At 36.7% G+C, this 14,232-nt stretch overlaps 1 protein-coding gene across 1 annotated transcript; it reads right to left on the minus strand.

The window, feature by feature from the left end:
- Positions 1–11,955: 11,955 nt before the first annotated feature.
- Positions 11,956–13,275, minus strand: LOC107606647 (uncharacterized). Its single transcript, XM_016308687.1, has one exon. The coding sequence runs from the start codon at positions 13,273–13,275 to the stop codon at positions 11,956–11,958; it is 1,320 nt and encodes a 439-aa protein (XP_016164173.1).
- Between the last annotated feature and the right edge of the window lie 957 nt (positions 13,276–14,232).

Here is a 14,232-nt window from a genome sequence, read left to right on the forward strand (position 1 = left end):
TTGTTTTGAGGGGGAAAGGACGATTTTAAAGTGTATCTGAGCATTCGGGATGATTTTAATAATAAAAAAAGGTCGGGGACGAATTTGATTTTCACCCCTTACCTTAGGGACGATTTCAGTACTTAACCCATAACATTTAAAGTCAATGACATAATGGATGTATTGAAAGAAAATAAAAATATTTAACCTTACTACCACAAAAGACTAAGTTCCATTAATTCCGTATTGAATGAAACATAAAAATAATTAAAAAGTTTAATTCAACTTATGAAACATTTATCCAAAAATTTAAGTGTTCGTATAAAATATATGTTGAATATAAAATACACTTTAAATAAGATACATAACATATATTTACACAAATATATAGTAATTGTTTTTGTTGCTTACATAGTATGTATCTTTTATATAATTATATGTTAAGTGTTTTTATTTAAAAAACAAGTGGTAATATTCTCATTATTTTTTAAATATTTCTCAGAATATTTACTATCAACAATAATGACTAATAAATCTTGCTTTTTGTAATAAAAATTTTCCAAAAAGTATCTATAAGAAAAAGAAAAAGAAAACCTTTCCATATACCCGTTAAGAATTTGAATCTATGACTAAATGGTTAAAAAACCAAGCAAAATGTGAGGTCTACTATGCCTAGCTCTTGGTTAATATAGCAATAACATATCTAGCATGTTATATCTTTGATCCACATAATAGTCAAAATAAGAAGAGTAGAATATAATGGAAGCTAAGGTGCAAAGTGCAAAACCACACATGTGATCCTTAGTGGTATAGGCATGTTGCTCTCTTTTGTTTATAAGATGCTATGCACCCGCTAGACTTACTTCTACTACCGAAAGAAGAGAATGGGAGAAGAAGGAAAAAATAAAGTATGTAGCCACATACTGACTTTTCTTCTACTCTCTTATTACCTTTTTCTCTGCATATTGATTCTTTCAAGTGATATGCATGTGTACTCTTTTGGCCCACAGTATGACATGACAAGAATGGCAAAAAATTCAACTACAACCACTCACCTATATTTACTTATTTTAGTACAATCTGTGACCTCTTCATTATTCTACTACATATATATTTTTTAATTCTTTTTTTTATTCTCTTTTTCTTGTCAGAATTAATTAATAACTTAAATAATAATAATATAAAAAATTAATTTGTAATTAGTAAATATTAATATTTTTTTAATTGTAAAAACTCTTTTTTGAAAGAGTTTAAATTTTAAAATTTAGAATTGAAATAAAAATATAATTTTACAAGATTTGTTTGATAGTCCTTGAAAAAATTAACTCTCTAATTAAACTCACAATAATAATATTATGAGAAAGTATAATAAAAAATTATTTTTAATTAGTTAATATTATTTTTTATTTTAATTTCAAAAAATCTAATTTTTTTTAGAATTTAAAGTTTAGGATAAATAATTTAAAGTTTAAAATGTATATTTAAAATCTAAAATTTAAAATAAATAAAATAATTTTAAAAATTAACTACTTCTATTAATTAAAAAAATAACTCTCTAACATTACTCTATTTTACTCCTTTTTTGTGCATTATCTTTTACCCATTTTCTGAAAGCATGATTTGTATATTTTACTACCAATTTTCTTGTTGAAAAGGCTCATCCCAATTTACTAAAGCAAGGTTGTTTATGGTTTATCTTTCCTTCCCTTATTGGTCAGAGGATGGGATACGTACGTGGCACCATGAATTGCATGTAGTGTAGTGTGCAGTGTGCACCATTTAGATTTAGCCTGTGTTTAGTTAAGCAAATATTTATCGAATATCTATGTTTGTGTCCTTGTTTGTTTTTATAATACTATAAGTTAATTACTACTCTTAAAGGATGAGGTGTGTCACACTTAATTAGTTTTATATTCAAACTTTTATTTATCCTTTTTTTTAAGAAAAAAATCATGTTGGATGTTTAATTAAACATTAGCATGTTCATGACATTCCACTAATGATATGTGATAATTAATTGTCCCACATAATCCCAAGTGTTTCTCTAGCAAACAAAACATTGAAAAAACAATGTTTTGCCTTCATAAATCATAATTGTTCCGGTATAACCCTAACTAGAAAATCACAAAAACATTCCCTTTTAGTTGCCAACCATGCATGCTTTTTATAAACTAGTATTTATAATTAAAACATTTGATTTTTTTTATATAATTAATTAGACTACTAAAAGAAATTGATGAGTAGTTACATTAATTTGGACCAGTGAGCACCCACAAAGGAAGCTTCTTAGAAGATATATATATACCCAAATACAAATTTAATTTAAGGTGAATTATCATATGTAATTATATTTATGTAAAGTTAATAATTAAAAATTATTAAATAATAATTTAGTTAAATTTATAGAATTATTTAATAATTGTCAAATAATAACTTTACATAAAAATAATTGTATGCGAGTTTTCATCTTAATTTAATTTATTGATTTAATTTAACATAACACTGCCCCACGTGAAAGAGAGTATATATATAAAATGAAGTGCACAATTTCAATAACATGTTACCTTCAACCCACATGGTCCCCATGAAGGGACATGAAGCCCTCTACCCACCACTAGACATAACATACCCATGTAAATTATGATTACTAATATACATGTAACCCACATATATATAGCTACTTTTCACTCATTCCATCCACAATATAATGTAAGAACCTTTTGCATTGCTTGCATTAGATACAGTAAGAAAGAATCGGATCAGCATTTATGTATTTATTGGTAAATTCCTAGCGGTATATAATAAGCTTTCAAATAAAAAAAAATCCATAATAATTTATTTTATATTATAAATATATTCAAATATATTATATATATTAAATACAAATATTTGATAACGGTCTAAGTATTAGTAAAATATTTTTCTCCTTCGAATATACAAAAAATATTATATGTATTTATACTAAAATCAATTTTTATGGTCGACTACTTTATTAAATGAAATAACATTATTGCTATTGTCATAAAATAAAACAGTAATAAGTATTAAATATATAATTATTTATGTATTTTTTTCTATCAATCTAAAAATTTTGGAAAAAATATTTTATGATATAATATTAGAATTTTGTAACTAAGATTTAAAATTTGATCATTATTAAACTCCAAAAAATAAAAAGAAAATTCTAGTATAAGTCAAGAAAAATTATAAAAGAAATTATACAAATCTAATAAAAAAACTATTGTATAAAAAATATAATTATTTATATATCTTTTTATCGGTTTATATCTTGGAACAAGTAATTTCATAAGGTTAACATGCCTATGTTGCAATGTTAGTATGGTTGCATTGCAATATGCAAGTTGCAAAATTAAATGGCTATACATGTAGAGGTATGTAGGTTAGTTTGCGGTTTAGAGACAGATTAAAAAACCCATGATTTACGGGATTTGCACAAAATGGCATTATGTTATGTATTGTGTGAGTAACGATGATGTTTCTCTCTCACATCGATGCTGCCGGCATATGGGAATCTGAGTCTCATTGCCTTCAGATTTCAGAATGTTGCCTTGAGCACTCTTAATTACACTATACATCCTTGGAGTATTCAACTTCTAATTCATTACCAATATTTATTGTACTAATAAATAATAATTTTATGAGTTTAAAACTAACTTGTCCTCTTAGAACATATATGTTAAGGTTATATATATATTAAGAAAAAATATTTAAAAATTCCAACTAGTAATAGTCTTATTATATATCTTTAGAATATGATAATTAAATTCATAAAAAGATATTATTAATATGTATTTAATTGCATATTTTAAAATATTATACAAAAATTTTTATCAAAAATTATTAAAAAGATAAACTTTTTAATTTTTAATATATTAAATATATTAAAATTTAGAAAATACTATTATTATATTTTTAACATATACTCTTAACATACAAATTAGTTAAATCTTAAAAATTATTAGGCTTTAAATTTTTTTTAGTTGCCCACAGTATCCCCCAGTCCGACAAGTTAAAGACTAATCTGTCGCAGATCTGAGCTTCATTTAAAAGTCTGTCGCTGGCCAATGAGTTACTGCATGCACAAGGCGGGATTTAAACCCCCGACATTTACTTAAGCGGACGAGTGAGTTGACTACTCGACCAACCAAATTGGTTTATTAGACTTTAAATTTGCTAGTAAGTAGAAATCTTTAAATTTGTTTGCTTTTCAATGGAGTTTTTTTTTCATTAAACACCTTAACAAATAATAACAAGACTCAAATGAATATTACTAGCAGTCTTATATTTCACGCTCTTTTAATTACTACTTTTACTGTCATATTCTTAAAGAAAGTTTTAATTATGTCTTACAGAATCAATTATTTTCTCTATTATAATTAACATATATATTAAGGATTTTTTATTTTAATAATAAAATAAATATAATATTAACCAAAAATAAATATTTTTACGACAAATTACCGATTTAAATTCCCTTGTCATATCTCGTTTACACTGTAAAGGAGATATGGCCCGTACGCGCTTATATATAGAAGTCGTTTATAGTAATATTCTGGAGCCCAGTTTGACTTTGTCAACATCTTTCTCACCTCTTTTGACCATTTCTAACTATATTTTTGACCGTAGCGGTGATGGCACGCCAAGCGGGGAATGACGGGGACATCAATAGGCTGAATGAGACGACACATTACACCGGGGCGGCCGACTTCAAAGTTAGTTTCGTTATGCTTGTTAAAGTTAATGATGTTGCTATTGTTAGGGTAGTCATGAATATCTGGAACGTTGGTATATGAGTTAGGATTTAGGTCTGTAGGCTTAATTTAGAACTCTCTATCCGCTTGTGCTAGGTTGGTATGACATAATTATTATTAGTTTGGAACTCTGTTATTCCTGTGCTATGTTGTTAGTATTTGTAACGCTGTAGTTAGGATTTGCCTATTATCGAATATGTAATGTAGAGACATGTGTAGGCTAGATAGTTGAAACATTGTATTCTTAAGGCTAAAATAATTTTGTTTTTCATTCTTCAGAGGCCTCGCCTTCTACTACCCCGGCGAGTGAGCCATACTTTACCTCCACCGGACGCCATCGTCCCGTATCTGACTGAGGCCGGATTCGGCGACACCGTGTCCCTCGGGGATTTTACCTTTGACAATTTCCTGATTTCGGCATTGGTGGAGCGATGGCGTCCAGAGACGCACACGTTTCATCTCCCGTGGGATGAGGTCACTATCACCCTGCAGGACGTGGCGTACCACCTAGACCTACGCGCACACGGTAACCCCGTCGGGGGTTCCTCCGTGATTTTGGTATGTGGTACCATACGGAGATGTGGGCGTTGGTGGAGCACCTGCTCGGCGCCAGGCCTCCCGTGACAGCACCAGGGGGATGCCACCCACTATCATCGGAGTTTAAGGCGGCCTTGATGGCTTGAGATCTGTCGGATATAACCTGTAAGCCGTCTTGTGGGGTGACATGGCGCCTTAAATTAGTAAGAAAGAACAACCATGACTCGGTGCTCTCAGACTTAACAATGGAAAAAGCGATTAGCAGTATGTTGCTGTTTCGGTCTTGCGCCACCGCTATAAGCAACACTCCACCGTACTTGCCATACAGATGCGTGCCGTCTACAGAGACAAATGGCTTGCAATGCGTGAAGGCCTCAACACATGACGGAAAAGCTCAGAATACTTTGTCGAACATGCAGCAGTCGCGCACCATGAGGTGTCCTTCATAGTACGGTTTGACGCGTAGGTCACATATGGTGCTGGGGAAACAGCTCTGCAGTGCTTGAAGCAGTTTCGGCACCTTATTGTAGGACTCTTTCCAATCACCGTATATCCGTGCAATTGCCTTCTGCTTTGCCATCGACACATTTCTGTGTGAGGGTTTGAAGTGATAGCTTGCCTGGACCGCACCTTGCAAGACCGGGATACTGACAGACGAGTTGGACTGAATCAAGGGCAATATGACTCTGCAGATGAGACTGCTATCTAACTGACGATGGTCTTGAGATATGGTGAGTACCAAACAGCTGTGTGGTCCACCAAACCTCCGAACCTCCCTAATCACAACAAAAAATTTATTCTTACACAACATCTATAACCAAAATAACATATCATACAAAACTACTCAAATTCACAATTAAACTTGAACTTACTAGTATCTAAGATTCTGACGAAGGGCCACACGGAGGCTCCATTGACACCTACTATCGGCTTGACGGCACTGCACATGGTACTTCAACCGGTCGGACTCGATCACCCGGTACTCAGCACTCCTGCGAATACTGTAGTTCTTCACACCTTGAAGCACGACCTCTCGGCTTCTGAACCTGTGTCCGACCCGAAACTTCACACCGTCGTCTAGGTTGTAATCCACTCCACAGGTGTCAGAAATCGGGATTCTCTCATGCATGGCATCCAGATCTAGGTTGTGATAGTGACCTGGCACAGCCGATAGCGCCGGAATCGGGTGAGGTGGAGGCAGCACATGGTGCGGCACAGTCCCTGCAGGTGTCTCCGGCACAAACTCATCCTCATCGCCACCATCGGAAGACTCACTGTCTGCACTGTCCGCCACGTAATCCTCATGCGACTCCTCCTCACCCTCCTCTGCCTCATGCTCCGGAATCGCGACATGAATGGGCGGTGGTGTGAGAGGTCGGTTATCCTGCACATAGGTTTCGTGTACGGAACCCCCACTACCACCATGACCCACCTCGGCAGACAACTCCATTACTTGTTCACACATGATTCTCCCATGAATGTTGAATATCAGTCGCACATGCTCGTCCCCGTGAAGTCGGAATAGTCGAAACCGGAAGACTCCATTTCCCATGGGTGCCAGCAACCTATACGCCACCCCTTCCAATTTGCCTCGCTTGTGTGCCACCGAGCTTGCTCAATATCAATCTCTTCAAACCTGACAACGTCTCCACACGCTGAGTGCGAATCAACATCGGATCTTGACACTCAAATGTCACCCCGTTGTCGCCATTTCTCATACGACAATTGGGATAAAGAAGCACAACTATGAATGGATTGTTACTGGCCATTCATCTTTGTTTTTTAGAGTAAAAGGAGACGAAGAAAGGATATGAAATGTGTGTGAAAAAATACCAAAGGTTACACATCCTTTTATATATATATATATATATATATATATATATATATATATATATATATATATATATATATATATATATATATATATATAGTGTAAACGAGATATATACATATCAGCCTGACTAGCCATATTTCATTTGCACTGTAAACGATATACGTGCAAAATTATCTCGTTTACAGTGTAAACGAAATATGACAGGAGAATTTATTTCGGTAAATACTGGTAAAAAAATTTATTTTAGTAAATATTACATTTATTTTATTTAATAAAAAATCCTATATATTAAACATGTTACATAAAATCTAATGAAGACAAAATTATTATTATTATTTTATTCATTTCACAATTCATAATTTACAAAAAGAAAAAGAAATACAATGTTAAAGCAAAATTAGTAGTATGCAATTGTTGAAAACTATACAATGATAATACATAAAAAATTGATAGACTGAAAAAAATTATAAATTAAATTAGGTTGAGCTAATTTAGGTTAAAATTGATTTTGTAATATCCCAAGTTGAGAAGGGATAGTAAAGAATCAGAATTTGTTATTTAAATAGATTCCATTACAACCACCTAATTTTTCTAGGTAGTTAAGTTTCTTTATATAGAATCTGTTAGTTAGGGTAAAGTATTAAATTGGTCCTTTATGTTTGCGCGTAATTCTGTTTTGGTCATTAAACTTTAAAATGTCCTATTTGAATAAAAAAAAAAAGTTTTATTTAGCTTCAATGTAGTCCTACCGTAAGGTCAAAGTTAAATAGTTAACAAAATGTCCTACATGACAGCAGTATAAGAATAAGATCGATAATCTGAAAAACAAATATAAACTCTAGAGGCACAAAATCAACTGTGGATGCATCAATACATTTATTTATCATTCTTCTTACAATTTAAATGAAATATTTTCTATAGAACTAAGAAAAATGATAAATAAATATATTAATGCATCCACAGTTGATTTTGTGCCTTTGGAGCTTGTATTTATTCTCCAGATTATCGACCTTGTTCTTGTACTGCTGTCATGTAAGACATTCCGTTAATTATTTAACTTTGACTTTACGGTTGGACTAAATTAAAGCTAAATGAATTTTTTTTTTTAAATTCAAATAGGACACTTTAAACCTTAAGAACCAACATAGAATAGACCAATTTAGTACTTTATCCAATCTGCTAAATAAGCCATTACAAAAGAGATTTAAGTGTATCAACCATTAATCTCAATTATAAAAAATATATATAATATATATAGATTAAAATTAACTGTTAAGATTACTAAAACAATAATATTTCGAATACATTTAAAAACTTTTTATTACTATATATAGTATTGACTCTTTCGTTTAGAATATATCATTCCAATAACTATTATCATTCCAATAATCAAAATCATTCTTCACTATTTCTTCTTTAGAACTTATAGAATTGATTTTTACATGGCATTCAGAACTTGATAATGATTCATGGCAAAAATTATATCATTACCTAACAATGTTTTCACTCACAAATATTTTCTTTTCACATCCAATTTTGATAAACTCAACAAGAATAATTTTCTCATATGAAAACAACTAGCATTGCATTAGATTGGAGAAAATGAATTGGAATATCTTCTACAAGTAAAAGTGCCTTTACAATTCAACATTAAAGCAGAGAAGACAATTGGGACAGAATCTAAAAAGTATAAAGAATGAAAATTACGTGATTGTTATCTTATGACATGGATGCTGAACTCCATGAATGAACCATTCAAGAATCAAATGCTAAACTACACTTTTACCTATCAAGTATGGGAGAAGATACATGAGTTTTTCTCGAAATCCTCTAAAATCCAAATCAATGTACCTAATTATCTCAACAAAATTTAAAAGACAATAGATTCATTTGCTTTCTTAGATCACATTCTTACTTCTGTTGATAAAAACATTGAGGCCATTACACAAGGACTAAATGAGGAATAATATACCATGTTCTTGTCATCTGTGACATTAAAATAGACTCAATTAGCATTATTGAGGTGGAATCATTACTTTTTGGGCATGAAGACATGCTGGAACGATTTAGAAAACTTGAACCAAGAATCATTTAGTCAAATTTTACACAAACTTACAACTCTTTTGGTAGAGGACTAGTAGAGATTTTTCACAGAGATGTAGGAAGAGATGGTGGAAGATTTTTTCGATTTCAAGGTTCTTATTTATCAATAATTTAGTGTTAAGTGTGTGCTAAACTTAGACACACTGCATTCTCATATTTCAAGCTTCTCAATTTAGCACCATATCTCCAAATTGAACATGAGTTTGGCCTCCACGGCCGCCACTCTCTTCTTTCTATAATCCAAGAGTATATATGAATACTTCCTCAAATCTTCCAAAAAACTATTGGTATTCAGATACAGGAGTTTTTTTTTTTTTGAAAGCAAACAGCTCAACACAATAGCAGTGGAGCAATCAAAGTCATCGACACTAAAATCAAACAAACTTAACAAGAAATATAACAAACCAAATCCGTCCATATGTCATTTCCGGCATAGCCATCAACAACTAAAGGGGTCCCCACCGCTCTACTCGTTAGCACTATTCGAGGACATGTTGATAATTTCTTCGACTCCTTTGCTTGTATGCTGAAAAATTCGCCTATTCCTTTCCAACCATAGGTTCCAGACGATCGCGCAGAAGCACCTCAACCGGTGGTTACGCTCATCCACTCTCCTCGATTCTTCTGTCCAACTAAGAAAGTGCTCTTTCATCGATCCCGGATAAGACCATCGTCGGCCAAAGGCTGAAATCCAAGCACTCCACACCTGCCAAGCAAATACACATCCTAGAAACAAGTGATATACATCTTCCACCTCGTTGTTACAAAGAACACAAGTAACATCTTCCTGACTGATGATTCCAAACCGGCTCAACATGTCCTTTGTATTAACTCTTCCTATCAAAACAAACCATACAAATAGCCCTACTCTAGGCGGAACCAACCCCTTCCAAACAGTCCTGGTGAATCTATAGCTAGTTACCTCCTCTGGGATCAGTTCCTCCTGCATCACCTGCACAAATGAGTTAGTTGTAAAAACACCTTACCTATCATATTTTCACACCACTCTGTCCTCTCTGTTTGGAACTAATGTCACAGGTCTCAAAACCTCATGAAATACACTCAGGAGTTCCAACTCCCATTGGAAGAGCTCTCTCCTCCATTGGAAGTTCCAGATCCACTCAAACCCATTCCAAAATCCGCACTCCCCTATAACGGATCCACATTGGTTTGAAACAGAGAAGAGCCTCGGGAAGCGATCCTTCAGAGATCCACCAAGTAACCATACATCCTCCCAAAATCGAGTCCGGCACCCATCACCAACCTCCATGGACAGGCCTGCGACCATCTTATCCCTTAAATATTGATTCATGATTTGTAACTGGCAGATATCCTTCCATGGTCCCCCTCTAGTAGGCAGTTCTTGAGTTGACAGTGGCTCATTGGGATTCAGATTATGACAAGAACATACGACCTTTTTCCATAGTGGGCATTCTTCTTTTGCAAATCGCCACCACCACTTAAACAACAGCGCTGTGTTGCAAACCATAGCATCCCCAACTCCCAGCCCACCTAATTTCTTCGGCGCCTGCACCACTTCCCACCTTACTAATGCCATACCAGTCCTCCCTTCTTCTGAACTCCACAGAAATCATCTCTGCAGCGAAATCAATTTCTCGGCCACAGCTTTCGGCATTTTGAACAAGCTTAAATAGTATATTGGCAAGCTATTCAACACTGATTTGATAAGCACCAACTTTCCAGCTTTGTTTAGCACCTTGGCTTTCCACAAACTGAGTTTCTCCTCCACCTTATCTATTATAGGCTTTCATGTCTTCACCAACCTCAGATTAGCTCCTAGAGAGATTTCAAGGTATTTAACTGGAAGGGCATCCCCCTTACAACCCAGCAAGTTACACATACGCTCGACCCATTGCTCCTCACAATTAATTGGGATCAGGCTGGACTTATCAAAATTGATACTCAAGCCTGACATCAACTCGAAGCATCGCAGAAGCCTCTTGTAATTCTTAATAGTTTCCTCTTCTTGTGGGCAAAAGAGGATAGTGTTATCAGCGAACTGAAGGTGTGACAATGCTACACTATCTCTACCAACCAGCAACGGTGATATACGACCGTTCCTCACTGCCTCTCCAATCATTCGATGCAGCACATCCACAACCAGTACAAACAAGAACGGTGATAGTGGATCACCTTGTCTCAAGCCTCTTTCCATGTTGAACGGTTTAGACGGCGAGCCGTTTATCAACACCGACATAGACGCAGTAGCTACACACTCCATAACCCATGCTCTCCATTTATGCCCAAATCCCATCTTTTGTAGCACCATGTTCACAAAGCTCCACTTGACCCTGTCGTATGCTTTTTGGAAGTCAAACTTGATTAGGGCAGCCTCTTTTTTTCCTCAGTTTAAGCCAGTTAACTGTTTCACACGCAATAAGCGCCCCATCATGGATTTTCCTTCCCTGTACAAACGCACTCTGGGTCTCTCCTACTAATGCCGGCATTACTGATCTCATCCTCCTAACCAGTACCTTCGAAATAACCCTATACACACACCCCACCATACTGATAGGTTGCAAATCTTTAATCTCCTTCGCACCTATGAATTTAGGTGCCAGTGCTACCCAAGTGACATTGGCATCCGCCGGTAGCCTGGCCGTCTGGAAGAACCCCATCACTGCAGCCGTGAATTCAGAACCAATCTCCTCCCAACATCTTTTGATGAAGTTCATGTTATATCTGTCACACCCTGGCGCCTTGAAGGACTCAGTCCCACACAGCCTCTCTGATCTCCTCGGCTGACGGCATCACTTCTAGAGCCATTGCATCCTCCTCATCTATTTGAACCACCAATCCATCTCTGAATCCCATACTAGGAGAGTCCTCCTGATGATATAAATTCTTATAAAACTCTCTGATAGCAACCTTTATTCTAGCCTGATTCCGAACCAGCCTGCCATTGATAACCAGAGTATCAATCATATTGTTCCGCCTTCTTGCTGAGGCTATATTGTGGAAGTATCTTGTATTTCTGTCCATATCGTTCATGTGCCGAGACCGCGACATCTGCTTCCAATGTACTTCTTTTCTCACATACCATCGCTCACAGCACTTAACCAACGCCTTTCTTCTAGCCTCCAGTGTTTCATCATACACTCCATTACTTACCATATCATCAGTCCTCTTGATCTCTTCCTCAAACTTTATAATCTTCTTATCCTTCTCACCGAAATTTGCCTTATGCCATCTTCCCGGTGGTTCTGTCAGCGCCTTCAATTTGTTTGTGAACTGTAGCTCCCCCAAACCTCTCCATTCCTCCTTCACCATCCTGAGAAAACCCTCGTGCGTAAACCACGAATCAAGGCTCCGGAACGGCCTCAGACCACCTCGCAGCTTCCTGCCCTCCACTATTAATGGGCAGTGATCTGACAAACCCCTTGGTCCACCTTGCAAATGTGCCTCTGGGAACTCTTCTAGCCACTCCAAACTAACCAAAACTCTATCTATGCGGCTGCAAGAACGCCCGCGAAACCATGTAAACTTCCGGTCAGTGAGCGGCAGATCCGCTAATTTCATGTCCTGTATCCAAAACTTAAACTCTTCCGCAGACCGTGTCAAACCAATAGTACCTCTACGTTCCTCTGCATGTACTATTTCATTAAAGTCTCCCATAAAGCAGCACGGAACCTGACATAACCCCACTATAAAGCTCAGCTCCTCCCATACATGAATCTTCTCATCTCTACCATGTGCACCATATATCAAGACAAACACACAGTTGAAACTATTTTTTAATATCATGCCTTCCACACACAACCACCTCTCTCCCTTATAGCAGTTATTTAATTTAAACATCACCTCATCCCAAATTAACAATAGTCCACCAGATGCTCCATCAGAGCCTACATATTCCCAACCTGGACTACCTTGTCCCCATATTCTTGCAACGTCAAATCTTGTCACTATCTGCCTTTTAGTTTCAATCAGACCTAACATTTGTACCCTATGTTTATTCCTTAGGTCCTTCACCATTCTCAACTTCCCATCTCCCCTCAACCCCCTAACATTCCATGAACTGAATATCATTTTAAAATTATTTTACACACCTGTTTTGCATGTTTGGGTCTGCACCGTCTCATTTTTGCTCTTTGCTTTGCCATTTTTCTTTTGCGAGCTATTTCTTCGTTCTGTGCTTGTAGAATTGCCATAATGTCATCTTCTTCGTTGCATAATCTCGCTCCTGATTCGTGTGCCAGCTCCCATGTCTTTTAATTTTCTACTAGTTGCTCCTCTACATCGGTTTGCTCATTGTCGCTTGCTACCACATCATTCCCCTTTTCCTCTTGGCCCGGTTCAGTCTCTCCAATGCCATCCTCAATCTGACTGCAGAGCATTCTACCGGTTTGCACACAGGATTGAGGTGTATCCGGCCTTCGTTCACTCCAGGGAACGTTCCTTGCTCTGGCGCCATGCTTCCCGTGCATTCACTCGGTTTCATCAACTAATATCGTGCCTCCACCCCTGCTGACCTTTGGGAGTTTGTCACTGCGTTCTCCCCCTGCCACCTGATGAACTGCAGCGCCACACAGACCGTGGTTGACCGCCGCTGAAGAAATCTCCTCCCCACTGCCGACATCACTCCCCGCGTCTTCAACAGCACCGGTCACGCTTGTTTGGAGGCAAATGTTCCCTGCGCACAGCATCTGCCCCCTTCCCCGGTTCACGCCGAGTCCAACCCCTCTAAGGCCTTCCCCTTCAACAGCACCGGTCACGCTTGTTTGGAGGCAAATGTTCCCTGCGCACAGCATCTGCCCCCTCCGGTTCAAGTTGAGTCCAACCCTTCCACGGCCTTCCCCTTCAACAGCACCGGTCACGCTTGTTCGGAGGCAGACGTTCCCTGCGCACAGCATCTGCCCCCCCCCCCGGTTCACGCCGAGTCCAACCCCTCCACGGCCGTCCCCTTCGATCACTTCCCGCCTTCCAGCGACTTGAGGGTCTCCAAGGGCGCCATAGCTTTCTCCCATGATAGCCAGATCTGGAAAA

Source organism: Arachis ipaensis, chromosome B7 (assembly GCF_059453495.1).
Source record: "Arachis ipaensis isolate K30076 ecotype BB chromosome B7, ASM5945349v1, whole genome shotgun sequence".
In the NCBI taxonomy this organism is placed as follows: Eukaryota; Viridiplantae; Streptophyta; class Magnoliopsida; order Fabales; family Fabaceae; genus Arachis; species Arachis ipaensis.